Genomic DNA, 27284 nt, shown 5'->3' with positions numbered 1-27284 from the left:
GAGAGTACTGGAGCATCATCCAGGTGGAGCTGCACACTGGTGGTGGTAGAGGGTTTCCCCATGACCTGTAAAGCTCTTTGAGAGGAGTGTGCAGAAAAGTGCAATATAAGTGTAAGCAATTATTATTATTACTAACGTAGACTCTCCCTGTCCCCGATCTCGTGTTTTTTTTCCTCGTCTCTGCCTAACCCTCCCCCTCCTGCTGTCCCGGTCTCCCCTGGGCCACGAGCAGACCCCCGGCCCGCCAGAACGGCCTGACGGTGATCGTGGACTGCCGCCAGGCCCCCCCCTCGCCCCAGGCACTCGGCGCCCTGCGGCTCTATCAGGTGAGACGCGCGGGAGCGAAGCCGGCGCTGCCCGGGGGGAGAGAGGGATTCAGCTGCCATCTGGGCACGGACAACAGGCAGGATTCTCTTTCGCGCTGGTCCCTCTCTTGGGACAACACAGCGCCCCACGCTGAAGACAGTGCGTTACAACAACAGTACATACGCAACAGGGAGGGAGAGGGGGTGAGACAGACTCACAAACAAGAATCTGAAGGGAGGGAGGAGAGAGACAGGGAATTCGACCACCATGTTATCAAAACATCTTTCTTTCACCTCAGAAATACCTGTCTGCTCCTTTTCAGTACCACCTCCTCTCATTGTGTGTTCTCATCAGGCATTTTCTTGTTGTGGTCATTCTGTAAAGTGCTTTGAAATGCCACATTTAAAGGTGCTATATAAACTAAAGTTTATTATTATTATTATTATAATTATTATTATGGGAAAGAGGGAGAAGCGGGGATCATAGGCGAAAGCAGTGTTCCCGTGTGCGCTGTCAGTGTCCTGTCTCGAGCCCCGCTGCTGTGCCTGTGTGTTACAGGAGAGGGTGCCCCACGGTCTGGGCAGCGTGCTGCTGCTGCTGGAGGCCGAGACGCAGGAGAGCCTGCCGCCCCCTGGTGGTTTCGCCGTGGAGGTAAGCGAGGGGGAGAGAGCGGCGCGCGGGGCTGCAGCTGGTCTGTCAGCGCGTCAACGTTAGCTGAGCTCTCAGTTAGCGTGTCGACATCGTTTCTGTCCTGCAGTCTGTCAGTGCGTCAGCGTTATCTGAGCTCTCAGCTAGTGTGTCGACATCGTTTCTGTCCTGCAGTCTGTCAGTGCGTCAGCGTTAGCTGAGCTCTCAGCTAGTGTGTCGAGATCGTTTCTGTCCTGCAGTCTGTCAGTGCGTCAGCGTTAGCTGAGCTCTCAGCTAGTGTGTCGAGATCGTTTCTGTCCTGCAGTCTGTCAGTGCGTCAGCGTTAGCTGAGCTCTCAGCTAGTGTGTCGAGATCGTTTCTGTCCTGCAGTCTGTCAGTGCGTCAACGTTAGCTGAACTATCAGTTAGCGTGTCGACATCGTTTCTGTCCTGCAGTCTGTCAGTGCGTCAGCGTTATCTGAGCTCTCAGCTAGTGTGTCGAGATCGTTTCTGTCCTGCAGTCTGTCAGTGCGTCAGCGTTATCTGAGCTCTCAGCTAGTGTGTCGAGATCGTTTCTGTCCTGCAGTCTGTCAGTGCGTCAACGTTAGCTGAACTATCAGTTAGCGTGTCGAGATCGTTTCTGTCCTGCAGTCTGTCAGTGCGTCAGCGTTATCTGAGCTCTCAGCTAGTGTGTCGAGATCGTTTCTGTCCTGCAGTCTGTCAGTGCGTCAGCGTTATCTGAGCTCTCAGCTAGTGTGTCGAGATCGTTTCTGTCCTGCAGTCTGTCAGTGCGTCAGCGTTATCTGAGCTCTCAGCTAGTGTGTCGAGATCGTTTCTGTCCTGCAGTCTGTCAGTGCGTCAACGTTAGCTGAACTATCAGTTAGCGTGTCGACATCGTTTCTGTCCTGCAGTCTGTCAGTGCGTCAGCGTTATCTGAGCTCTCAGCTAGTGTGTCGAGATCGTTTCTGTCCTGCAGTCTGTCAGTGCGTCAGCGTTATCTGAGCTCTCAGCTAGTGTGTCGACATCGTTTCTGTCCTGCAGTCTGTCAGTGCGTCAGCGTTATCTGAGCTCTCAGCTAGTGTGTCGAGATCGTTTCTGTCCTGCAGTCTGTCAGTGCGTCAACGTTATCTGAGCTCTCAGCTAGCGTGTCGACATCGTTTCTGTCCTGCAGTCTGTCAGTGCGTCAACGTTAGCTGAACTATCAGTTAGCGTGTCGACATCGCTTCTGTCCTGCAGTCTGTCAGTGCGTCAACGTTAGCTGAACTATCAGTTAGCGTGTCGACATCGTTTCTGTCCTGCAGTCTGTCAGTGCGTCAACGTTAGCTGAACTATCAGTTAGCGTGTCGACATCGCTTCTGTCCTGCAGTCTGTCAGTGCGTCAACGTTAGCTGAACTATCAGTTAGCGTGTCGACATCGTTTCTGTCCTGCAGTCTGTCAGTGCGTCAGCGTTATCTGAGCTCTCAGCTAGTGTGTCGAGATCGTTTCTGTCCTGCAGTCTGTCAGTGCGTCAACGTTATCTGAGCTCTCAGCTAGTGTGTCGAGATCGTTTCTGTCCTGCAGTCTGTCAGCGCATCAGCGTTATCTGAGCTCTCAGTTAGTGTGTCGAGATCGTTTCTGTCCTGCAGTCTGTCAGTGCGTCAGCGTTATCTGAGCTCTCAGCTAGTGTGTCGAGATCGTTTCTGTCCTGCAGTCTGTCAGTGCGTCAGCGTTATCTGAGCTCTCAGCTAGTGTGTCGAGATCGTTTCTGTCCTGCAGTCTGTCAGTGCGTCAGCGTTATCTGAGCTCTCAGCTAGTGTGTCGACATCGTTTCTGTCCTGCAGTCTGTCAGTGCGTCAGCGTTAGCTGAGCTCTCAGCTAGTGTGTCGAGATCGTTTCTGTCCTGCAGTCTGTCAGTGCGTCAGCGTTAGCTGAGCTCTCAGCTAGTGTGTCGAGATCGTTTCTGTCCTGCAGTCTGTCAGTGCGTCAGCGTTAGCTGAACTATCAGTTAGCTTGTCGAGATCGTTTCTGTCCTGCAGTCTGTCAGTGCGTCAGCGATATCTGAGCTCTCAGCTAGTGTGTCGAGATCGTTTCTGTCCTGCAGTCTGTCAGTGCGTCAGCATTATCTGAGCTCTCAGCTAGTGTGTCGAGATCGTTTCTGTCCTGCAGTCTGTCAGTGCGTCAGCGTTATCTGAGCTCTCAGCTAGTGTGTCGAGATCGTTTCTGTCCTGCAGTCTGTCAGTGCGTCAACGTTAGCTGAACTATCAGTTAGCGTGTCGACATCGTTTCTGTCCTGCAGTCTGTCAGTGCGTCAGCGTTATCTGAGCTCTCAGCTAGTGTGTCGAGATCGTTTCTGTCCTGCAGTCTGTCAGTGCGTCAGCGTTATCTGAGCTCTCAGCTAGTGTGTCGAGATCGTTTCTGTCCTGCAGTCTGTCAGTGCGTCAACGTTAGCTGAACTATCAGTTAGCGTGTCGAGATCGTTTCTGTCCTGCAGTCTGTCAGTGCGTCAGCGTTATCTGAGCTCTCAGCTAGTGTGTCGAGATCGTTTCTGTCCTGCAGTCTGTCAGTGCGTCAACGTTATCTGAGCTCTCAGCTAGCGTGTCGACATCGTTTCTGTCCTGCAGTCTGTCAGTGCGTCAACGTTAGCTGAACTATCAGTTAGCGTGTCGACATCGCTTCTGTCCTGCAGTCTGTCAGTGCGTCAACGTTAGCTGAACTATCAGTTAGCGTGTCGACATCGTTTCTGTCCTGCAGTCTGTCAGTGCGTCAGCGTTATCTGAGCTCTCAGCTAGTGTGTCGAGATCGTTTCTGTCCTGCAGTCTGTCAGCGCGTCAACGTTATCTGAGCTCTCAGCTAGTGTGTCGAGATCGTTTCTGTCCTGCAGTCTGTCAGCGCATCAGCGTTATCTGAGCTCTCAGCTAGTGTGTCGAGATCGTTTCTGTCCTGCAGTCTGTCAGTGCGTCAGCGTTATCTGAGCTCTCAGCTAGTGTGTCGAGATCGTTTCTGTCCTGCAGTCTGTCAGTGCGTCAGCGTTATCTGAGCTCTCAGCTAGTGTGTCGAGATCGTTTCTGTCCTGCAGTCTGTCAGTGCGTCAACGTTATCTGAGCTCTCAGCTAGCGTGTCGACATCGTTTCTGTCCTGCAGTCTGTCAGTGCGTCAACGTTAGCTGAACTATCAGTTAGCGTGTCGACATCGCTTCTGTCCTGCAGTCTGTCAGTGCGTCAACGTTAGCTGAACTATCAGTTAGCGTGTCGACATCGTTTCTGTCCTGCAGTCTGTCAGTGCGTCAGCGTTATCTGAGCTCTCAGCTAGTGTGTCGAGATCGTTTCTGTCCTGCAGTCTGTCAGTGCGCCAACGTTATCTGAGCTCTCAGCTAGTGTGTCGAGATCGTTTCTGTCCTGCAGTCTGTCAGCGCATCAGCGTTATCTGAGCTCTCAGTTAGTGTGTCGAGATCGTTTCTGTCCTGCAGTCTGTCAGTGCGTCAGCGTTATCTGAGCTCTCAGCTAGTGTGTCGAGATCGTTTCTGTCCTGCAGTCTGTCAGTGCGTCAGCGTTATCTGAGCTCTCAGCTAGTGTGTCGAGATCGTTTCTGTCCTGCAGTCTGTCAGTGCGTCAGCGTTATCTGAGCTCTCAGCTAGTGTGTCGAGATCGTTTCTGTCCTGCAGTCTGTCAGTGCGTCAGCGTTATCTGAGCTCTCAGCTAGTGTGTCGAGATCGTTTCTGTCCTGCAGTCTGTCAGTGCGTCAACGTTAGCTGAACTATCAGTTAGCGTGTCGACATCGTTTCTGTCCTGCAGTCTGTCAGTGCGTCAGCGTTATCTGAGCTCTCAGCTAGTGTGTCGAGATCGTTTCTGTCCTGCAGTCTGTCAGTGCGTCAACGTTATCTGAGCTCTCAGCTAGTGTGTCGAGATCGTTTCTGTCCTGCAGTCTGTCAGCGCATCAGCGTTATCTGAGCTCTCAGTTAGTGTGTCGAGATCGTTTCTGTCCTGCAGTCTGTCAGTGCGTCAGCGTTATCTGAGCTCTCAGCTAGTGTGTCGAGATCGTTTCTGTCCTGCAGTCTGTCAGTGCGTCAGCGTTATCTGAGCTCTCAGCTAGTGTGTCGAGATCGTTTCTGTCCTGCAGTCTGTCAGTGCGTCAGCGTTATCTGAGCTCTCAGCTAGTGTGTCGAGATCGTTTCTGTCCTGCAGTCTGTCAGTGCGTCAACGTTAGCTGAACTATCAGTTAGCGTGTCGACATCGTTTCTGTCCTGCAGTCTGTCAGTGCGTCAGCGTTATCTGAGCTCTCAGCTAGTGTGTCGAGATCGTTTCTGTCCTGCAGTCTGTCAGTGCGTCAGCGTTATCTGAGCTCTCAGCTAGTGTGTCGACATCGTTTCTGTCCTGCAGTCTGTCAGTGCGTCAGCGTTATCTGAGCTCTCAGCTAGTGTGTCGAGATCGTTTCTGTCCTGCAGTCTGTCAGTGCGTCAACATTATCTGAGCTCTCAGCTAGCGTGTCGACATCGTTTCTGTCCTGCAGTCTGTCAGTGCGTCAACGTTAGCTGAACTATCAGTTAGCGTGTCGACATCGCTTCTGTCCTGCAGTCTGTCAGTGCGTCAACGTTAGCTGAACTATCAGTTAGCGTGTCGACATCGTTTCTGTCCTGCAGTCTGTCAGTGCGTCAGCGTTATCTGAGCTCTCAGCTAGTGTGTCGAGATCGTTTCTGTCCTGCAGTCTGTCAGTGCGTCAACGTTATCTGAGCTCTCAGCTAGTGTGTCGAGATCGTTTCTGTCCTGCAGTCTGTCAGCGCGTCAGCGTTATCTGAGCTCTCAGTTAGTGTGTCGAGATCGTTTCTGTCCTGCAGTCTGTCAGTGCGTCAGCGTTATCTGAGCTCTCAGCTAGTGTGTCGAGATCGTTTCTGTCCTGCAGTCTGTCAGTGCGTCAGCGTTATCTGAGCTCTCAGCTAGTGTGTCGAGATCGTTTCTGTCCTGCAGTCTGTCAGTGCGTCAGCGTTATCTGAGCTCTCAGCTAGTGTGTCGAGATCGTTTCTGTCCTGCAGTCTGTCAGTGCGTCAACGTTATCTGAGCTCTCAGCTAGCGTGTCGACATCGTTTCTGTCCTGCAGTCTGTCAGTGCGTCAACGTTAGCTGAACTATCAGTTAGCGTGTCGACATCGCTTCTGTCCTGCAGTCTGTCAGTGCGTCAACGTTAGCTGAACTATCAGTTAGCGTGTCGACATCGTTTCTGTCCTGCAGTCTGTCAGTGCGTCAGCGTTATCTGAGCTCTCAGCTAGTGTGTCGAGATCGTTTCTGTCCTGCAGTCTGTCAGTGCGTCAACGTTATCTGAGCTCTCAGCTAGTGTGTCGAGATCGTTTCTGTCCTGCAGTCTGTCAGCGCATCAGCGTTATCTGAGCTCTCAGTTAGTGTGTCGAGATCGTTTCTGTCCTGCAGTCTGTCAGTGCGTCAGCGTTATCTGAGCTCTCAGCTAGTGTGTCGAGATCGTTTCTGTCCTGCAGTCTGTCAGTGCGTCAGCATTATCTGAGCTCTCAGCTAGTGTGTCGAGATCGTTTCTGTCCTGCAGTCTGTCAGTGCGTCAACGTTAGCTGAACTCTCAGCTAGTGTGTCGAGATCGTTTCTGTCCTGCAGTCTGTCAGTGTGTCAGCGTTATCTGAGCTCTCAGCTAGTGTGTCGAGATCGTTTCTGTCCTGCAGTCTGTCAGTGCGTCAGCGTTATCTGAGCTCTCAGCTAGTGTGTCGAGATCGTTTCTGTCCTGCAGTCTGTCAGTGCGTCAGCATTATGTGAGCTCTCAGCTAGTGTGTCGAGATCGTTTCTGTCCTGCAGTCTGTCAGTGCGTCAGCGTTAGCTGAACTATCAGTTAGCGTGTCGAGATCGTTTCTGTCCTGCAGTCTGTCAGTGCGTCAGCGTTATCTGAGCTCTCAGCTAGCGTGTCGAGATCGTTTCTGTCCTGCAGTCTGTCAGTGCGTCAGCATTATCTGAGCTCTCAGCTAGTGTGTCGAGATCGTTTCTGTCCTGCAGTCTGTCAGTGCGTCAGCGTTATCTGAGCTCTCAGCTAGTGTGTCGAGATCGTTTCTGTCCTGCAGTCTGTCAGTGCGTCAACGTTAGCTGAACTATCAGTTAGCGTGTCGACATCGTTTCTGTCCTGCAGTCTGTCAGTGCGTCAGCGTTATCTGAGCTCTCAGCTAGTGTCGAGATCGTTTCTGTCCTGCAGTCTGTCAGTGCGTCAGCGTTATCTGAGCTCTCAGCTAGTGTGTCGACATCGTTTCTGTCCTGCAGTCTGTCAGTGCGTCAGCGTTATCTGAGCTCTCAGCTAGTGTGTCGAGATCGTTTCTGTCCTGCAGTCTGTCAGTGCGTCAACGTTATCTGAGCTCTCAGCTAGCGTGTCCACATCGTTTCTGTCCTGCAGTCTGTCAGTGCGTCAACGTTAGCTGAACTATCAGTTAGCGTGTCGACATCGCTTCTGTCCTGCAGTCTGTCAGTGCGTCAACGTTAGCTGAACTATCAGTTAGCGTGTCGACATCGTTTCTGTCCTGCAGTCTGTCAGTGCGTCAGCGTTATCTGAGCTCTCAGCTAGTGTGTCGAGATCGTTTCTGTCCTGCAGTCTGTCAGTGCGTCAACGTTATCTGAGCTCTCAGCTAGTGTGTCGAGATCGTTTCTGTCCTGCAGTCTGTCAGCGCATCAGCGTTATCTGAGCTCTCAGTTAGTGTGTCGAGATCGTTTCTGTCCTGCAGTCTGTCAGTGCGTCAGCGTTATCTGAGCTCTCAGCTAGTGTGTCGAGATCGTTTCTGTCCTGCAGTCTGTCAGTGCGTCAACGTTAGCTGAACTCTCAGCTAGTGTGTCGAGATCGTTTCTGTCCTGCAGTCTGTCAGTGTGTCAGCGTTATCTGAGCTCTCAACTAGTGTGTCGAGATCGTTTCTGTCCTGCAGTCTGTCAGTGCGTCAGCATTATCTGAGCTCTCAGCTAGTGTGTCGAGATTGTTTCTGTCCTGCAGTCTGTCAGTGCGTCAACGTGAGCTGAACTATCAGCTAGTGTGTCGAGATCGTTTCTGTCCTGCAGTCTGTCAGTGCGTCAGCGTTATCTGAGCTCTCAGCTAGTGTGTAGACATCGTTTCTGTCCTGCAGTCTGTCAGTGCGTCAGCGTTATCTGAGCTCTCAGCTAGTGTGTCGACATCGTTTCTGTCCTGCAGTCTGTCAGTGCGTCAGCGTTATCTGAGCTCTCAGCTAGTGTGTCGAGATCGTTTCTGTCCTGCAGTCTGTCAGTGCGTCAACGTTATCTGAGCTCTCAGCTAGCGTGTCGACATCGTTTCTGTCCTGCAGTCTGTCAGTGCGTCAACGTTAGCTGAACTATCAGTTAGCGTGTCGACATCGCTTCTGTCCTGCAGTCTGTCAGTGCGTCAACGTTAGCTGAACTATCAGTTAGCGTGTCGACATCGTTTCTGTCCTGCAGTCTGTCAGTGCGTCAGCGTTATCTGAGCTCTCAGCTAGTGTGTCGAGATCGTTTCTGTCCTGCAGTCTGTCAGTGCGTCAACGTTATCTGAACTCTCAGCTAGTGTGTCGAGATCGTTTCTGTCCTGCAGTCTGTCAGCGCATCAGCGTTATCTGAGCTCTCAGTTAGTGTGTCGAGATCGTTTCTGTCCTGCAGTCTGTCAGTGCGTCAGCGTTATCTGAGCTCTCAGCTAGTGTGTCGAGATCGTTTCTGTCCTGCAGTCTGTCAGTGTGTCAGCGTTATCTGAGCTCTCAGCTAGTGTGTCGAGATCGTTTCTGTCCTGCAGTCTGTCAGTGCGTCAGCATTATCTGAGCTCTCAGCTAGTGTGTCGAGATTGTTTCTGTCCTGCAGTCTGTCAGTGCGTCAACGTGAGCTGAACTATCAGCTAGTGTGTCGAGATCGTTTCTGTCCTGCAGTCTGTCAGTGCGTCAGCGTTATCTGAGCTCTCAGCTAGTGTGTAGACATCGTTTCTGTCCTGCAGTCTGTCAGTGCGTCAACGTTAGCTGAACTATCAGTTAGTGTGTCGACATCGCTTCTGTCCTGCAGTCTGTCAGCGCGTCAACGTTAGCTGAACTATCAGTTAGCGTGTCGAGATCGTTTCTGTCCTGCAGTCTGTCAGTGCGTCAGCGTTATCTGAGCTCTCAGCTAGTGTGTCGACATCGTTTCTGTCCTGCAGTCTGTCAGTGCATCAGCGTTATCTGAGCTCTCAGCTAGTGTGTCGACATCGTTTCTGTCCTGCAGTCTGTCAATGCGTCAACGTTAGCTGAACTATCAGCTAGTGTGTCGAGATCGTTTCTGTCCTGCAGTCTGTCAGTGCGTCAGCGTTATCTGAGCTCTCAGCTAGTGTGTCGAGATTGTTTCTGTCCTGCAGTCTGTCAGTGCGTCAACGTGAGCTGAACTATCAGCTAGTGTGTCGAGATCGTTTCTGTCCTGCAGTCTGTCAGTGCGTCAGCGTTATCTGAGCTCTCAGCTAGTGTGTCGAGATCGTTTCTGTCCTGCAGTCTGTCAGTGTGTCAGCCAGTGCTTTGATGTTAGCCAAACTTTCAGTTAGTGTGTCCTCATCATTTCTGGCTGTCAGTCGGTGTCAGTGTGTTGCTTTGTCAATCGGTGTACCGATCAGGATGACAGTTTGTCACGGCGTGAGTCAGTGCCTGCCCATCAGTGTCCTTCCCAGCTCCAGCGCCGCTCTGTCTGTGTGTCTGTGCCTCTGCCAGGTCCAGCTGGTGAGGGGGACGCAGTCTCTGCAGCCCTACGTGGAGTCGGAGCAGCTGCCCAGCACTGTGGGGGGCACCCGTGCCTACTGCCATCGAGACTGGATCTCCTTCAGACTGGTGAGGGGGCGAGTCAGCTGTCAGCTAATCAACCCAGCTTGTCAGTCCAGTTAGTCAGCTGATCATCCAGTGGCAGCTAGTCAGTCCAGTTAGTCAGCTGATCATTCAGTGTCAGCTAGTCAATCCAGTTAGTCAGCTGATCATCCAGTGGCAGCTAGTCAATCCAGTTAGTCAGCGGATCATCCAGTGTCAGCTAGTCAGTCCAGTTAGTCAGCTGATCATTCAGTGTCAGCTAGTCAGTCCAGTTAGTCAGCTGATCATTCAGTGTCAGCTAGTCAGTCCAGTTAGTCAGCTGATCATTCAGTGTCAGCTAGTCAGTCCAGTTAGTCAGCTGATCATTCAGTGTCAGCTAGTCAGTCCAGTTAGTCAGCTGATCATTCAGTGACAGCTAGTCAGTCCAGTTAGTCAGCTGATCATTCAGTATCAGTTATTAAATCCAGTTAGTCAGCTGATCATTCAGTATCAGCTAGTCAGTCCAGTTAGTCAGCTGATCATTCAGTATCAGTTATTAAATCCAGTTAGTCAGCTGATCATTCAGTATCAGCTAGTAAATCCAGTTAGTCAGCTGATCATTTAGTGTCAGCTAGTCAGTCCAGTTAGTTAGCTGATCATTCAGTATCAGCTAGTCAGTCCAGTAAGTCAGCTGATCATCCAGTATCAGCTAGTCAGTCCAGTAAGTCAGCTGATCATCCAGTGTCAGCTAGTCAGTCCAGTTAGTCAGCTGACAGGTCCAGCTGGTAAGGAGGACACGGCCTCTACAGCTCCAGCTCTATGTGGAGCTGGAGCAACTGCTTGGCAGTGTGGGGGGCACCTGTGCTTACTGCCATCGAGACTGAATCTCCTTCAGACTGGCGAGGGGGCGAGTCAGATGCTCGCTGGAATGCAGCGAGGGTGTTGGCGCTAGGTCTAGAGTAAAAGGAGGAAGACGGTGTCTTTTCTGAAGAGACGGAGAAAGGATGAGAGAGATGCTGGTCTGGGAAATAGACTTTAAAAAGCAAAATCCCCGCTGAGCTAACCCCTGTCTTTGTTTCCTCTCCCAGAGGCTGGAATCGTTCAACCTGTGCTGTAAGAGCGCCCTCTGCCTTCTTGGAGGGGCACTGCATTCTCTGGAGACCGATCCTCTGCCTACTAGCACCAAGGTCAGTAGGACATTCTGGCTATAGGGATCTGACCATTGGCACCCACTCCTTCTCTTACTGTGACTCCTGTCCTACTCTTTGGGTTGATTGCTAAGAGTATTTACTGTTCAAAAACTGGAGGTACAGTGAGAGAGAGGAGACTTCAGAGGAATAAACTGTTCTGCTCTTGTAAGTATTTTCTCCTGTTCTCTGTCAGGCAGTGGCAGGGTGTGTTGAGAGTCACCAGCTGCTGATGAAGAGTGTTCTGGCAGACAAACGGTTAACCCAGCTCCAGAGGGAGGGCGGGGCCACGCTTGCGCGCCTCCGGAAAGAGGTGGAGCTTCCCCATCTGACCCCCGACTGCAGGTAACCACAGCTGCAAGGCAGTCAGTCAGTCCATCGCTGTGTCAGCTAGTCGATGCAATTAGTCAGGTGCTCATTCAGTGTCAGGTAGTCAATCCAGTTAGAGCTAGTTAATCCAGTTAATCCAGGAGGTTCATTAAGTGTCAGCAGGTCAGTCAAGTTGATCAAGAGGTCCAGTTAGTCAGATGATCATCCAGTGTCAGCTAGTCAGTCCAGTTAGTCATCTGATCATTCAGTGACAGCTAGTCAGTCCAGTTAGTCAGCTGATCATTGGGTGGCAGCTAGTCAGTCCAGTTAGTCAGCTGATCATCCAGTGTCAGCTAGTCAGTCCAGTTAGTCAGCTGATCATTCAGTGTCAGCTAGTCAATCCAGTTAGTCAGCTGATCATTCAGTGTCAGCTAGTCAATCCAGTTAGTCAGCTGATCATTCAGTGTCAGCTAGTCAGTCCAGTTAGTCAGCTGATCATTGGGTGGCAGCTAGTCAGTCCAGTTAGTCAGCTGATCGTTGAGTGGCAGACAGAATTTTCAAAACATCTGAAAACACGCGGAACAGTGAACAAGAGGCAGGTGCTGGAGGCAGGGAGGCGACTCTGTGACAGTGAGGGGGTGGCGTCTCCTCCCTGCTGCAGGGCCGTCCTCGTTCTCACAATGCACTTCCTTCCTCCCTCGCCGTCCCGGGTTCAGCACAGTGTTAACGGACTGCCGCGTCCAGAAAGGGCATCTGCCTTTGTCTCTCATTTTCTCTCCCTCTCTTCGCTTCCTGTTTCCCATCAAACAAATCCTGGTATTTCCGCCTTTTTCTGTGCGTATCCTGGACTGGAGATGAGGAGCCAGACACACAGGCTAACGTGCCGATACATTGACTGCCAGGCAAACTGACTCACTGACCGACTTACACAGCAGCTGATACACTGACTGACCGAAATACCGTTTATCTTACTGACGCAGACTGACTGACCCATGGACACGCTGACTCCCACACGGACTGAGAATGTTTGCTCCCCCTCCACAGGGTTGCCCTGGACGTAACCTCTGACCTCTATGACAGCGTGGACGATGCCCTTCACCGATTGGTCCGTGTGTCCAACCAGCGAGGCCGTGACCTGGAAGCGCTAGGCCAGTTAGCTGCCCTGGAAGAAAGACTGAACAAGGTTTCCTTTCTTATCTGTCTGAGCAGATCTAGAATGAATGACATGAACCACACTGCTGTGTGGTCCTAAGGGGGGTGGGGGGTGAGCTCCCCCTTGTGGAGAGCAGTGGAAGTGCAGGTACTGCCACAAAGCTTTTCCCACACATTGAAATTGGCCTCCCCGTGTCTGAAACGCATTTTGGAAGTGCAAGGATTCATCCATATAAACCAGGGAGCTATCTGCTGCTGTTGCAGACAATATCAGTAATGATAACAATAACAAGAACTGTGAATGAGATGCACAACTGCCAAAATGCCATACGAGCTGGATGTGTTCATACACATACTCCGCTGGGCGGGGCGGTGTACAATGTACAATGGCTGACCCTACACTCTGATCCCTGTCAGTGTCTCATGGAGAGCAAGCTGGGGTCTGTGAAAAGACACATTCCTGATGCAAGAAATTGTATAGGGCCAATAAAGTGATGTTGTTATTATTATTATTATTATACTTAGTGGGAGTATGTTTGGCGCCCCCTGAACCCCTCTCCCTGTCTTTCAGTGTGAGCAGTGGCTGGAGGAGGCGGAGGCGCGGACGGAGGGGTTCAAGGAGGTGGGGGACGCTCTGGAGCTGCTCTCCGCCAAGTACCAGGACTTCCAGCAGTTCAGCCAGGCGGCCATGGTAACACGGCCCACCTCCGCCGCGCGGCCTACCGTACTGCCAACCGTAGCCGAAATTCCACAGCAGACGGGCGGCAGAGTTAATGAATGCTGTGTCAGTACTTCATATTACTACCAGAGGCAGCAGCACTATGAGCAAGTGCTGTGAAATGAGTTTTAATAAGAGTGGAAACCTTGTAATTAGGTGTTAAAATCTGCTTGTCCCTTGTATATTGTTTAGAGTGTCTATATGAGGTATTGTGTACATTGTAAACAGTTCCTATATGAGATACTGTGCAGGGGTCTGTATATTGTATACAGGTCCTATATGAGCTACTGTGCAGGGGTCTGTATATTGTATACAGGTCCTATATGAGCTACTGTGCAGGGGTCTGTATATTTCATACAGTTTCTATATGAGCTACAGGGTAGGGGTCTGTATATTGTACACAGTTCCTATATGAGCTACTGTGCGGGGGTCTGTATATTTTATACAATTCTAATTTGAGCTAGTGTGTAGGGTTTCTGTATATTGTACACAGTTCCTATATGAGGTACTGTGCAGGGGTCTGTATATTGTATACAGTTCCTATATGAGCTACTGTGCAGGGGTCTGTATATTGTACACAGTTCCTATATGAGGTACTGTGCAGGGGTCTGTATATTGTACACAGTTCCTATATGAGGTACTGTGCAGGGGTCTGTATATTGTACACAGTTCCTATATGAGGTACTGTGCAGGGGTCTGTATATTGTACACAGTTCCTATATGAGCTACAGGGTAGGGTTTCTGTATATTGTAAACAGTTCCTATATGAGCTACTGTGCAGGGGTCTGTATATTGTACACAGTTCCTATATGAGATACTGTGCAGGGGTCTGTATATTGTACACAGTTCCTATATGAGCTACTGTGCAGGGGTCTGTATATTGTATACAGGTCCTATATGAGCTACAGGGTAGGGTTCTGTATATTGTATACAGTTCCATTAAGAGGTACTGTGTATGGGGTCTGTATATTGCATACAGTTCCTATATGAGCTACAATGTAGGGCTCTGTTTATTGTACACCGTACACCTGTATGTGTACAACCTGTGTGTGTGCTGTGTTGCAGGAGTCTAACAGGCAGGCATACGAGCTGCTGTCGGAGCTGCAGAGCTGGGCCGGGCCCGGGGAACCGGGTGTGGCACAGGGGGTCCGGAGTCGCGTCCCGGGGCTGAGAGACCGGCTCAGAGACCTGTCTTTCTCCCTGGAGCACTGTGGGTCGCAGCTGGACAAGAGCCTCAGGCTGCACTCCACACTGACAGAGGTCAGCTGCTCCATCGCTGAGTATTAAGATGTCACTGTGTCTGTATTAACCCCACTGTCTCTCTCAGTGTCACTTTCAGTGAAGTGTCACTGTGTCTGTATTAACCCCACTGTCTCTCTCAGTGTCACTGTCAGTGAAGTGACACTGTGTATTAACCCCACTATCTCACTCTCAGTGTCACTGTGTTTGTATTAACCCCACTGTCTCTCTCAGTGTCACTGTCAGTGAAGTGTCACTGTGTCTGTATTAACCCCACTGTCTCTCTCAGTGTCACTGTCAGTGAAGTGACACTGTGTATTAACCCCACTGTCTCACTCTCAGTGTCACTGTGTCTGTATTAACCCCACTGTCTCTCTCAGTGTCACACCAGTGAAGTGACACAGTGTCTGTATTAACCCCACTGTCTCTCTCAGTGTCACACCAGTGAAGTGACACTGTGTCTGTATTAACCCCACTGTCTCTCTCAGTGTCACTGTCAGTGAAGTGACACGGTGTCTGTATTAACCCCACTGTCTCTCTCAGTGTCACTGTCAGTGAAGTGACACGGTGTCTGTATTAACCCCACTGTCTCTCTCAGTGTCACACCAGTGAAGTGACACGGTGTCTGTATTAACCCCACTGTCTCTCTCAGTGTCACACCAGTGAAGTGACACTGTGTATTAACCCCACTGTATCACTCTCAGCGTCACTGTGTCTGTATTAACCCCACTGTCTCACTCTCAGCGTCACTGTGTCTGTATTAACCCCACTGTCTCTCTCAGTGTGACTGTCAGTGAAGTGACACTGTGTCTGTATTAACCCCACTGTCTCTCTCAGTGTCACACTAGTGAAGTGTCACGGTGTCTGTATTAACCCCACTGTCTCTCTCAGTGTCACACCAGTGAAGTGTCATGGTGTCTGTATTAACCCCACTGTCTCTCTCAGTGTCACACCAGTGAAGTGTCACGGTGTCTGTATTAACCCCACTGTCTCTCTCAGTGTCACACCAGTGAAGTGACACGGTGTCTGTATTAACCCCACTGTTTCACTCTCAGCGTCACTGTGTCTGTATTAACCCCACTGTCTCTCTCAGTGTCACTGTCAGTGAAGTGACACTGTGTCTGTATTAACCCCACTGTCTCTCTCAGTGTCACACCAGTGAAGTGTCACGGTGTCTGTATTAACCCCACTGTCTCTCTCAGTGTCACTGTCAGTGAAGTGACACGGTGTCTGTATTAACCCCACTGTCTCTCTCAGTGTCACTGTCAGTGAAGTGACACGGTGTCTGTATTAACCCCACTGTCTCTCTCAGTGTCACACCAGTGAAGTGACACTCTGTCTGTATTAACCCCACTGTCTCTCTCAGTGTCACACCAGTGAAGTGACACTGTGTATTAACCCCACTGTCTCACTCTCAGCGTCACTGTGTCTGTATTAACCCCACTGTCTCACTCTCAGCGTCACTTTGTCTGTATTAACCCCACTGTCTCTCTCAGTGTCACTGTCAGTGAAGTGACACTGTGTCTGTATTAACCCCACTGTCTCTCTCAGTGTCACTGTCAGTGAAGTGACACTGTGTATTAACCCCACTGTCTCACTCTCAGTGTCACTGTGTCTGTATTAACCCCACTGTCTCTCTCAGTGTCACACCAGTGAAGTGACACAGTGTCTGTATTAACCCCACTGTCTCTCTCAGTGTCACACCAGTGAAGTGACACTGTGTCTGTATTAACCCCACTGTCTCTCTCAGTGTCACTGTCAGTGAAGTGACACGGTGTCTGTATTAACCCCACTGTCTCTCTCAGTGTCACTGTCAGTGAAGTGACACGGTGTCTGTATTAACCCCACTGTCTCTCTCAGTGTCACACCAGTGAAGTGACACGGTGTCTGTATTAACCCCACTGTCTCTCTCAGTGTCACACCAGTGAAGTGACACTGTGTATTAACCCCACTGTATCACTCTCAGCGTCACTGTGTCTGTATTAACCCCACTGTCTCACTCTCAGCGTCACTGTGTCTGTATTAACCCCACTGTCTCTCTCAGTGTGACTGTCAGTGAAGTGACACTGTGTCTGTATTAACCCCACTGTCTCTCTCAGTGTCACACTAGTGAAGTGTCACGGTGTCTGTATTAACCCCACTGTCTCTCTCAGTGTCACACCAGTGAAGTGTCATGGTGTCTGTATTAACCCCACTGTCTCTCTCAGTGTCACACCAGTGAAGTGTCACGGTGTCTGTATTAACCCCACTGTCTCTCTCAGTGTCACACCAGTGAAGTGACACGGTGTCTGTATTAACCCCACTGTTTCACTCTCAGCGTCACTGTGTCTGTATTAACCCCACTGTCTCTCTCAGTGTCACTGTCAGTGAAGTGACACTGTGTCTGTATTAACCCCACTGTCTCTCTCAGTGTCACACCAGTGAAGTGTCACGGTGTCTGTATTAACCCCACTGTCTCTCTCAGTGTCACTGTCAGTGAAGTGACACGGTGTCTGTATTAACCCCACTGTCTCTCTCAGTGTCACTGTCAGTGAAGTGACACGGTGTCTGTATTAACCCCACTGTCTCTCTCAGTGTCACACCAGTGAAGTGACACTCTGTCTGTATTAACCCCACTGTCTCTCTCAGTGTCACACCAGTGAAGTGACACTGTGTATTAACCCCACTGTCTCACTCTCAGCGTCACTGTGTCTGTATTAACCCCACTGTCTCACTCTCAGCGTCACTTTGTCTGTATTAACCCCACTGTCTCTCTCAGTGTCACTGTCAGTGAAGTGACACTGTGTCTGTATTAACCCCACTGTCTCTCTCAGTGTCACACCAGTGAAGTGTCACGGTGTCTGTATTAACCCCACTGTCTCTCTCAGTGTCACACCAGTGAAGTGACACAGTGTCTGTATTAACCCCACTGTCTCTCTCAGTGTCACACCAGTGAAGTGTCACGGTGTCTGTATTAACCCCACTGTCTCTCTCAGTGTCACACCAGTGAAGTGACACGGTGTCTGTATTAACCCCACTGTCTCTCTCAGTGTCACACCAGTGAAGTGACACTGTGTATTAACCCCACTGTCTCACTCTCAGCGTCACTGTGTCTGTATTAACCCCACTGTCTCACTCTCAGCGTCACGGTGTCTGTATTAACCCCACTGTCTCTCTCAGTGTCACTGTCAGTGAAGTGACACTGTGTTTGTATTAACCCCACTGTCTCTCTCAGTGTCACACCAGTGAAGTGACACGGTGTCTGTATTAACCCCACTGTCTCTCTCTCCCTCAGGCGTCTCAGTGGAGTGAGGCAGTCCTGGCCCGTCTCTCTCTAGTGCCCTCCTCCTTCTGCCTCTCCCCCTCCCGCTGTGCCCACGCCCTGTCCCTCCTCCAGCGCTGCCGTGGCGACCTGCCCGAAATCCCTGCCTCCCGTTTCCGTGACGCCCGGGCCCTGGCCCTGGACCTGGGCGGAGGGCCTCTCCTGGAGCGCTGGTCGGCGGTGCGAGGGCAGTACGAGGAGACCCTCTCCCTGCTGCAGGATCGCCTGCTGCTGGCGCAGCACTGCCAGCGCACCAAGCTGAGCTCCACCCCCTCCCAGAGCTTGAGCGACCTCTCTTCCGAGTGGGGCCCCCGGAAACTGCCGGAGAGAAAAGAGGGGGATTGGGACTCTGGGTCTGGGGGCTCGGACAGCGGAGGCACCACACTACAAAGCTGGGGGTCCCTGGCCTCTCTCTTCAAACCCCTTCCCTCGCTGCTCCTGCTCCCCCAGAACGTGCCCACCTTGAGGGTGGAGGAGCTGGGGGACAAAGGCAGGGGGAGAGGGGGGAGAGCTCCTGCCCCTTCCCCTGGGAGCACCCAGGCTAACAGCACTGGGAGCAGCAGTGCCCCTCCTCGCTTCCTGCAGGCCCTGCTCAACCCCTCAAAGAAAACGGTGAGCTAAAGAGTGCCCTGACGTCTTCCTTTACCTGATTCAGGGCTGTCAAACTGAGCTCATGGACACACTCCTGATCTCCTGGACACACTCCTGAGCTCCTGGGCACACTCCTGAGCTCCTGGGCACACTCCTGATCTCCTGGACACACTCCTGAGCTCATGGGCACACTCCTGAGCTGCTGGTTAATCCCTGAGCTCCTGGACACACTCCTGATCTCCTGGACACACTCCTGAGCTCCTGGACACACTCCTGAGCTCCTGGACACACTCCTGAGCTCATGGGCACACTCCTGAGCTGCTGGTTAATCCCTGAGCTCCTGGACACACTCCTGAGCTCCTGGGCAATCCCTGAGGTGCTGGGTAATCCCTGAGCTCATGGGCACACTCCTGAGCTCCTGGGCAATCCCTGAGCTCCTGGGTAGACTCCTGAGCATCCGAGCAAACTCCTGAGCTCCTGAGTGTACTCTTGGATCTGTTTAGAGTTTCTCAGCAACTGAGCTTGATATATCTGGTGTCTGTGTATGCAGTTAGCAAGGGGTTCCCAACACACCTGCTGCCTTTTCACTTCACCTGAGCTCTCACTTACATAATCCTATCGACACCAGGATTCTATCACACTCTCTTCATCAGTTCAGTTCCTTCATTTGTACATTTCTTAATCACAAGATCTTAAAGCGTAAGAGTAGCAAACCAAGCGGGCAATTGTTTTAATCGAAGAGCTCGTTAGCTCAATGAATGAGATACGAGCTCAATGCATGATTAAGACCAGGTATGGGAACCCCTGCAGTAACCTTTATGTAAAAAATTGTTAATACTAATAGTAGAACTACATTTGCAAACAATGCTCTCCTGTATATTAAAGCCTGGCAATACTCCTGTTCTCTCTTGAGCAATTTCCTCTGATATGTGAGGTCGTTGCAGTAACAGAATTCTGTCTTTAATAACATTCTCACATGATCTGTATTTTCCCACTTATTGAATTATAAACTGAATTCCAATCTCCCATTTACTTTGAGGTTATTCCATATACAAACACTCCCTTGTTGTTTCTCTGTTTTCCGCTGTGCAGGCGGAAGACAGCTCTGCCCCGGTGAAGCCCACCCGCAGACGCAACCCCAGCTTCGACCTGCAGGCCCTGCTGGCCCCCCGGAGGAACTCCAGGGACCCTGGTGGGAGACCCGGGGGCGAGGCCCCGGCACAGCGGGGCTCCCCCCTCCTCAGGCTGGGCCGGCGCGTGGCCGAGCCCCCCCCCCCGCCCGCGCCCCCCACCGCCCTGGGCCAGGGAGGGGGAGGGGGAGTCCTGATCAGGGGGCTGGAGGTCAGCAGCAGAGAGGTCGTGGACCAGACCGGGTCGCCGCGGCAACACGTCCTGCTGGGGAGGACGGAGAGGGAGATGACGGCACTGGAGAGGCACACTGCACACAGGTAATACCTGGGCTGGAACTGTCTGCTACACTGCAGGCACACTGGAGACACACTGGAGACTCACTGGAGACACACTGCAGACACACTGGAGAGGCACACTGCACACAGGTAATACCTGGGCTGGAACTGTCTGCTACACTGCAGGCACACTGGAGACACACTGGAGACTCACTGGAGACACACTGCAGACACACTGGAGAGGCACACTGCACACAGGTAATACCTGGGCTGGAACTGTCTGCTACACTGCAGGCACACTGGAGACTCACTGGAGACACACTGCAGACACACTGGAGAGGCACACTGCACACAGGTAATACCTGGGCTGGAACTGTTTGCCACACTGCAGACACACTGAAGACACACTGAAGACACACTGCAGACACACTGGAGAGGCACACTGCACACAGGTAATACCTGGGCTGGAACTGTCTGCTACACTGCAGGCACACTGGAGACACACTGGAGACTCACTGGAGACACACTGCAGACACACTGGAGAGGCACACTGCACACAGGTAATACCTGGGCTGGAACTGTTTGCCACACTGCAGACACACTGAAGACACACTGAAGACACACTGCAGACACACTGGAGAGGCACACTGCACACAGGTAATACCTGGGCTGGAACTGTCTGCTACACTGCAGGCACACTGGAGACACACTGGAGACTCACTGGAGACACACTGCAGACACACTGGAGAGGCACACTGCACACAGGTAATACCTGGGCTGGAACTGTCTGCTACACTGCAGGCACACTGGAGACTCACTGGAGACACACTGCAGACACACTGGAGAGGCACACTGCACACAGGTAATACCTGGGCTGGAACTGTTTGCCACACTGCAGACACACTGAAGACACACTGAAGACACACTGCAGACACACTGCAGACACACTGGAGACTCACTGGAGACACACTGCAGACACACTGGAGACACACTGGAGAGGCATACTGCACACAGGTAACACCTGGGCTGGAGCTCTCTGACACACTGGAGACACATTGCAGACACACTGGAGACTCCCTCATCCGGAATCCAAAACTACGCTAGCATGAACATTTAAAGGCATTCCGGAGTTTGTCAGATCTGTCTTGCCCTGTACCTCCTCAAGACTGTACTGCAGAGGGCTCTGTGTCTGTGTCCCCCCCTCAGTAAGGTGTACCAGTTGTGGTCCAGGCTGCTCAGCTCCGAGCGAGAGTACGTGTCGGTCCTGCAGGGGGTGGAGGAGGAGTTCCTGCCACTGATGGATAGCCCCGACCTGCCCGCCCCACTCAGGGGCAAAAAATGTGCCCTCTTCGGCAACTGGGAGAAACTGAGCACCTTCCACGCGCAGTACCTCCTTCCGGCCATAGAGGGCGTCAGCAGCCAGCCTCTCAGCCTGGCAGACTGCTTTCTTAAATATGTGAGTGGAAGCACAAGATATATTTTATAGTGGTTTTCGATTGGATAATCGGCCTATAGTTGGCTCCTGTATTGTTATGGGAATAGCAGATAAACCTACGGGACATTGAGACTCTCCATCTTCTTCCTCCTCTCGCCACCAGAGGGAGCACTTCCTGCTCTATTCTCAGTTCATAAAGACCCAGCCAGCATCAGACTCCCAGCTGGTCACTCAGGCGGTGGACTACTTCAAGGTAAGTCCTGGCTCTCTGACTTTCCGACGCAGAACAGGCCTGAACCGGCTCACCGTGTTAATAGTGTGTGTCTGCAAATGGTTAGTTTGTAATGCATGTGCGAGTTTTTATATCCTTGCCCGAAGGGTGTACTGTCCATTAACCACACAATTTAAACTTGGCCTGAAATCCATCCATCCATCCGTTTCCTCTACACTTTATGCAATTGAGGGGGTTGCAAGGGATGCTGGAACCTATCCCAGCAGGCAAATGGTGCAGGGCAGGATACACCCTGGACAGGACGCCAGTCCATTGCGGGGCAGACAGGCACACACTCACCAGTATGTCTGTGGACTGTGGGAGGTACCCGGAGTGTAAATAAAAGAGACACAACATTTCAGCTGTGGAGCCTTCTCCTGACACCTGAAGAAGGCTCCACAGGCGAAACATTGTGTCTCTTTTCTTTTCTGCAGAGAATAGACCTTTACCTGTTCCTGTTGGATAATCAAGCCTGAAACTAACTGAGCTCTCCTCCTCTCATCACCTCCTCTTGTCTTCTCTCCTCTCCCCCCCCCCCCAGCTCCGACAGCAAGTGGTGGGATGCCTAGCCCCCACGGGGCCTCCCAGGGCCCCACTCTCCCTGCCCCTCTGCCTGCAGGCCCCTGTCCAGAGGCTCCAGGAGTACTGTGAGCTCCTGGAGGAGCTGAGCGCCCTGGGGGCCCCCCACACCCCCCCTGCAGGGCCCGCTGCCCTCGCCGTGCTCCGGCACGCTCTGAGGCACGGCTGGGACCTCCGCGCCAGCACCCTCATCACTGGCTGCCCGGTAAGATCGCCCAGAGCCACGTGGTCTCCATCGTGGTCTCCATCGTGGCCTTCATCGAGGCGCAATGGAAAACCAGCACAGGCCGCACAGTGAGAACAGGCTCCCTCCTTTGAAAAAATGCTCCTTCTTGCAGTCGGGGCGCGATTAGCTTCTTTGTTGTTGTAGTTGCCAGCAGCTCACAGCTGGCAGCCCCACTGGAGCTCAGCAGGCCTGAGTCTGGTCAGTACCTGGATGGGAGACTCCTGGGAAAGCTGAGGCTGCTGCTGGAAGAGGTGTTAGTGGGGCCAGCAGGGGGGGGCTGAGCACCTTCCACACACAGTACCTCCACTGTGGTTTGTGAGTCCTAATGCCCCAGTACAGTGACGGAGACACTATACTGTAAAAAAGGCCACCTTCCTGCGTATGAGACATAAAACCCAGGTCCTGACTCTCTGTGGTCATTAAAAATATCAGGGGGTTTCTTGAAAAGAGTAGGGGTGTTACCCCAGTGTCCTGGCCAGATTTCCCCCTGGTCTTGACCAATCATGGCCTCCTAATAACCCCCATCTCTGAACTGGCTTCATCACTCTGCTCTCCTCCCCACTGAGAGCTGGTGTGTGGGGAGAGTACTGGAGCATCATCCAGGTGGGGCTGCACACTGGTGGTAGAAGTGGGATTCCCCATTACCTGGGAGCACCTGGACTGGAGTGTCCAGAAAAATGCCATATAAGTGTGAAGATATTATAATTATGATTCTACTGGAAGATTACTATAATTTGTATTTAAGGCTGCAGTGAAAAATTAGAGCAGAGAGGGGGTTACAGTGTAGTAAACACACAATAGGCCAACAGAGAGAGGAGATGAGATATACTACCACTGATCTGTAGAGGGTTCCCCCTGCTATTCTGGGATGGGCAATGCTGTTAATGTGTAGAGAGCGCCCCCTGCTGGTCTGGGATGGGCGATGCTGAATGCTGTGCTGTGATGCAGGTAGAGCTCTTGGAGCAGGGTGAGCTGCTGAGGCAGGAGGAGCTGGAGGTGTGGGGAGCCAAGAAGAAGAAGGGGGTCCGGCGTGTCTTCCTGTACCGCCAGCTGATGGTCTTCACGAAGCCCAAGACAGCCAGCGGGGGGCGCTGCGTCTACACCTACAAACACTCCATCAAGGTGTGGTGCCTAGACTACAATCACTGCTGGCAAGAGAAACGGGTGGCGCTCTCTCTCAGAGCTGGCACCGCGTCACACTCGCTGACGGATGACCAGTGTGTGAAACTCAGAGAGTTTCATCTCTCATCTCTGTTATCTACAATAACCCCCCTCTCTCTCACCTCTCTCCTAGTGTGTCTACATTAACCCCTCTCTCTCCCAGTGTGTCTACATTAACCCCTCTCTCTTCCAGTATGTCTACATTAACCCCTCTCTCTCCCAGTGTGTCTACATTAACCCCTCTCTCCCAGTATGTCTACATTAACCCCTCTCTGCCAGTATGTCTACATTAACCCTACTCTCCCAGTGTGTCTACGTTAACCCCTCTCTCTCCCAGTGTGTCTACATTATCTCCTCTCTCCCAGTGTGTCTACATTAACCCTACTCTCCCAGTGTGTCTACATTAACCCCTCTCTCTCCCAGTGTGTCTACATTAACCCCTCTCTCCCAGTGTGTCTACATTAATCCTACTCTCCCAGTGTGTCTACATTAACCCCTCTCTCTCCCAGTGTGTCTACATTAACCCTACTCTCCCAGTGTGTCTACATTAACCCCTCTCTCCCAGTGTGTCTAGATTAACCCCTCTCTCTTCCAGTGTGTCTTCATTAACCCCTCTGTCCCAGTGTGTCTAGATTAACCCCTCTCTCCCAGTGTGTCTACATTAACCCCTCTCTCCCAGTGTGTCTACATTAACCCCTCTCTCCCAGTGTGTCTACGTTAACCCCTCTCTCTTCCAGTGTGTCTTCATCAACGTCTCTCATCTCCCTCAGTGTGCCTACGTTAACACTTCTCTCTCATCTCTCTCCCACTGTGTCTACATTGATCCCTCTTTCTCCAAGTGAGTCTACATTAACTGCGCCTCTCCCAGTGTATCTTCATTGACCCCTCTCTCTCGCGCCTCTCCATGTGTGTCTACATTAACCCCTCTCTCCCAGTGTGTCTACATTAACCCCCCTCTCTCCCAGTGTGACTACATTAACCTGTTTGACCCATTGTGTCTACATTAACCCCACACACACAGCTCTCCCAGTGTGTCTACATTAACCCCCCTCTCTCCCAGTGTGACTACATTAACCCCCCTCTCTCCCAGTGTGACTACATTAACCTGTTTGACCCATTGTGTCTACATTAACCCCACACACACAGCTCTCCCAGTGTGTCTACATTAACCCCTCTCTCCCAGTGTGTCTACATTAACCCCCCTCTCTCCCAGTGTGACTACATTAACCTGTTTGACCCATTGTGTCTACATTAACCCCACACACACAGCTCTCCCAGTGTGTCTACATTAACCCCCCTCTCTCCCAGTGTGACTACATTAACCTGTTTGACCCATTGTGTCTACATTAACCCCACACACACACCTCTCCCAGTGTGTCTACATTAACCCCTCTCTCCCAGTGTGTCTACATTACCCTCCCTATCTCCCAGTGTGTCTACATTACCCTCCCTATCTCCCAGTGTGTCTACATTCTCCCACTGTGTCTACATTAACCCCCCCCCACACACACACCTCTCCCAGTGTGTCTACATCAACCCCCCCTCTCTCCCAGTGTGTCTACATTGACCCTCTCTCTCTCAGGCAGTGGAGCTGGGGCTGACGCAGACGGTCGGGGACAGTGGCCTGCGGTTTGCGGTGTGGGTCAGACAGTGCCGGTCCAGGGACTCCCTCACTCTGCAGGCTCCGTCCCCAGACAGCCGGCTGGCCTGGACACGAGACATTGCCCTGCTGCTGTGGGCGCATGCCATCCGTAATGATGGTCAGTCTCAATTAGTGTCTGTCCTTCTCCGTGTTGGACTGTCTGCAACTCTCTCTCCTTCAGTGTGCTTGGTTTAAGCCTCTCTTGTGCTTCTGTTAATTCCTGTTACACAGTCTGGACATCTCTGTGTTATTCAAGTTCAAAGGGCTTTATTTTCATGACTAATGAATTACAGTGCTGCCAAAGCAGATCCAAAATACAACATTTACAGTATTATTGGATCTTTCTGATGATTCTGGGAGAGGTGGGGGAATTCTGTCCTCCCTGGACAGCCAGGTCTGTGTCTGTGTCCAGCTTCTGTGTCCAGGCTGTGGTCACTGAGCCTGTCCTCTCTGGACAGCCAGGTTTGTGTCTGTGTCCAGTTTCTGTGTCCAGGCTGTGTTCACTGAGCCTGTCCTCTCTGGACAGCCAGGTTTGTGTCTGTGTCCAGTTTCTGTGTCCAGGCTGTAGTCACTGAACCTGTCCTCTCTGGACAGCCAGTTTTGTGTCTATGTCCAGTTTCTGTGTCTAGTCTGTTGTCACTGAGCCTGTCCTCTCTAGACAGTCAAGTCTGCCTGTATCGCCTCTCCCTCTCTCCCTTTACTGACACGGCTCCTCTCTCTCACTCTCAGAACTGTGCCTGAAGGAGTCTCTGTGTATGGGGGTGTCCAGCCAGCTCCTGCTGGACTTGCAGAGTGGTGCAGTCAGTCTCCATGACCGTGATCTCAACTACATCCTGACAAGAGGAGGTACTGAGCATGAAATTAACCTGCATGCCGCACTTCACCATGTCTCCACCAGGGGGCACTCAGTATACAGTCTGAAAAATATCTCTCAGATTGGCTGCTTCAACTGTGAGCTCTTTGTGAGATGTCTCTTCAAGTTTTAAAACTTTGAAACAGCTATAAATGTGAGCCACATACAACCCAGCTTCTTGCTTCATGCCAGCTCTGTCTTGTCATGGCAGGGTCGTTTCCTGACAGCCAGGCCCCTCTGTTCCTGCGCGATGCCCCCCCAACCCTGAGACCCCTTTCCCTTGAGCTGCACTCACCCTCCTTCCAACCTGGGGATGACGACTGTGAGTCTGCCCGCCCTGTGTTCACTGGCGGTGTGTCTGAGTCTGTGCAATAACACTGATTAACCACTTTGTCTCTTTGTGTCTCTGTGCAGTTCTGGGCAGTTCTGACTCCTCTTCTGCCGGGAGTGGTCTAAGTCAAAAGGACCTGGAGTCCCCAGGGTCAAGAAAGGTCACCCCAAAATGGCCAGGCCAAACTGGAGGGTCATTCACTTCCATCTCAGAGGTCAGTCAGTCATTCAAGCCTGAGACACACACTGGGAACAGACACACCAGGATCTGTGTCACTAGACCCCAGGTACACCAGGAACTGTATCACTAGACCCCGTACACACCAGGAACTGTATCACTAGACCCCAGACACACCAGGAACTGTATCACTAGACCCCAGACACACCAGGAACTGTATCACTAGACCCCGTACACACCAGGATCTGTGTCACTAGACCCCGGGCACACCAGGAACTGTATCACTAGACCCCAGACACACCAGGAACTGTATCACTAGACCCCAGACACACCAGGATCTGTGTCACTAGACCCCAGACACACCAGGATCTGTGTCACTAGACCCCAGACACACCAGGAACTGTATCACTAAACCCCGGGCACACCAGGAGCTGTATCACTAGACTCCAGACACACCAGGAACTGTATCACTAGACCCCAGACACACCAGGATCTGTGTCACTAGACCCCAGACACACCAGGAACTGTATCACTAGACCCCAGACACACCAGGAACTGTATCACTAGACCCCGTACACACCAGGAACTGTATCACTAGACCCCGTACACACCAGGAACTGTGTCACTAGACCCCAGACACACCAGGAACTGTATCACTAGACCCCAGACACACCAGGAACTGTATCACTAGACCCCATGCACATGCAGATTTCTCTCAGGGGGTTAATTAGTATTATATCTGTGTTTGCTTCTCCAGAACATATCTCCCTCCACTGCGGTGTGACCGGCGTCTCGTTTCCTGTAAGTGTCCTCACCGAAGGGACCACCTCCAGTATCCTCCGGCTCTCCCTCCCCATCTCGTCCAGCTCCTCTCCTCTCTGTCTCCTGTTTCCAGCCCCCTGCGTGAGCCTTCCCAGAACCTGAGCCTCCCTTCTCCCTTCTTACCCCCTCCCAGCTCTGGGCTGCTCCGTCGGCCTCAGCGCGGCTGCATGCAACCCCTCCCGCCCTCCTCTTCCTCCTCCTGTCACTGTGCTACCATCCTC

At 51.9% G+C, this 27284-nt stretch overlaps 1 protein-coding gene across 3 annotated transcripts in view; it reads left to right on the top strand.

Annotated features, from left to right (window-relative positions):
- arhgef40 (Rho guanine nucleotide exchange factor (GEF) 40) overlaps positions 1-27284 on the top strand; it is a 45789-nt gene that overhangs the window by 16258 nt on the left and 2247 nt on the right. For 2 of the 3 annotated variants that reach the window (XM_069188591.1, XM_069188590.1), the window contains exons 7-25: positions 233-326; positions 865-957; positions 9595-9711; positions 10752-10850; positions 11047-11195; positions 12204-12342; positions 12883-13002; positions 14095-14289; positions 17543-18181; positions 19253-19608; positions 20773-21022; positions 21165-21254; positions 21814-22056; positions 23026-23199; positions 24821-24998; positions 25610-25726; positions 25945-26055; positions 26148-26278; positions 26999-27042. In XM_069188591.1, the coding sequence (XP_069044692.1) occupies positions 233-326; positions 865-957; positions 9595-9711; positions 10752-10850; positions 11047-11195; positions 12204-12342; positions 12883-13002; positions 14095-14289; positions 17543-18181; positions 19253-19608; positions 20773-21022; positions 21165-21254; positions 21814-22056; positions 23026-23199; positions 24821-24998; positions 25610-25726; positions 25945-26055; positions 26148-26278; positions 26999-27025 (3322 nt within the window). In that variant the 3' untranslated portion in view covers positions 27026-27042. Of the gene's footprint in view, positions 1-232; positions 327-864; positions 958-9594; positions 9712-10751; positions 10851-11046; positions 11196-12203; positions 12343-12882; positions 13003-14094; positions 14290-17542; positions 18182-19252; positions 19609-20772; positions 21023-21164; positions 21255-21813; positions 22057-23025; positions 23200-23371; positions 24222-24820; positions 24999-25609; positions 25727-25944; positions 26056-26147; positions 26279-26998; positions 27043-27284 lie in introns of those variants that run through there. The other variant, XM_069188592.1, reaches the window with a different exon arrangement.

This window comes from Lepisosteus oculatus, chromosome 4 (genome assembly GCF_040954835.1).
Source record: "Lepisosteus oculatus isolate fLepOcu1 chromosome 4, fLepOcu1.hap2, whole genome shotgun sequence".
In the NCBI taxonomy this organism is placed as follows: domain Eukaryota; kingdom Metazoa; phylum Chordata; class Actinopteri; order Semionotiformes; family Lepisosteidae; genus Lepisosteus; species Lepisosteus oculatus.
Note: the sequence above shows the minus strand (reverse complement) of the source record. Positions and strands in the feature narration are given on the sequence as shown.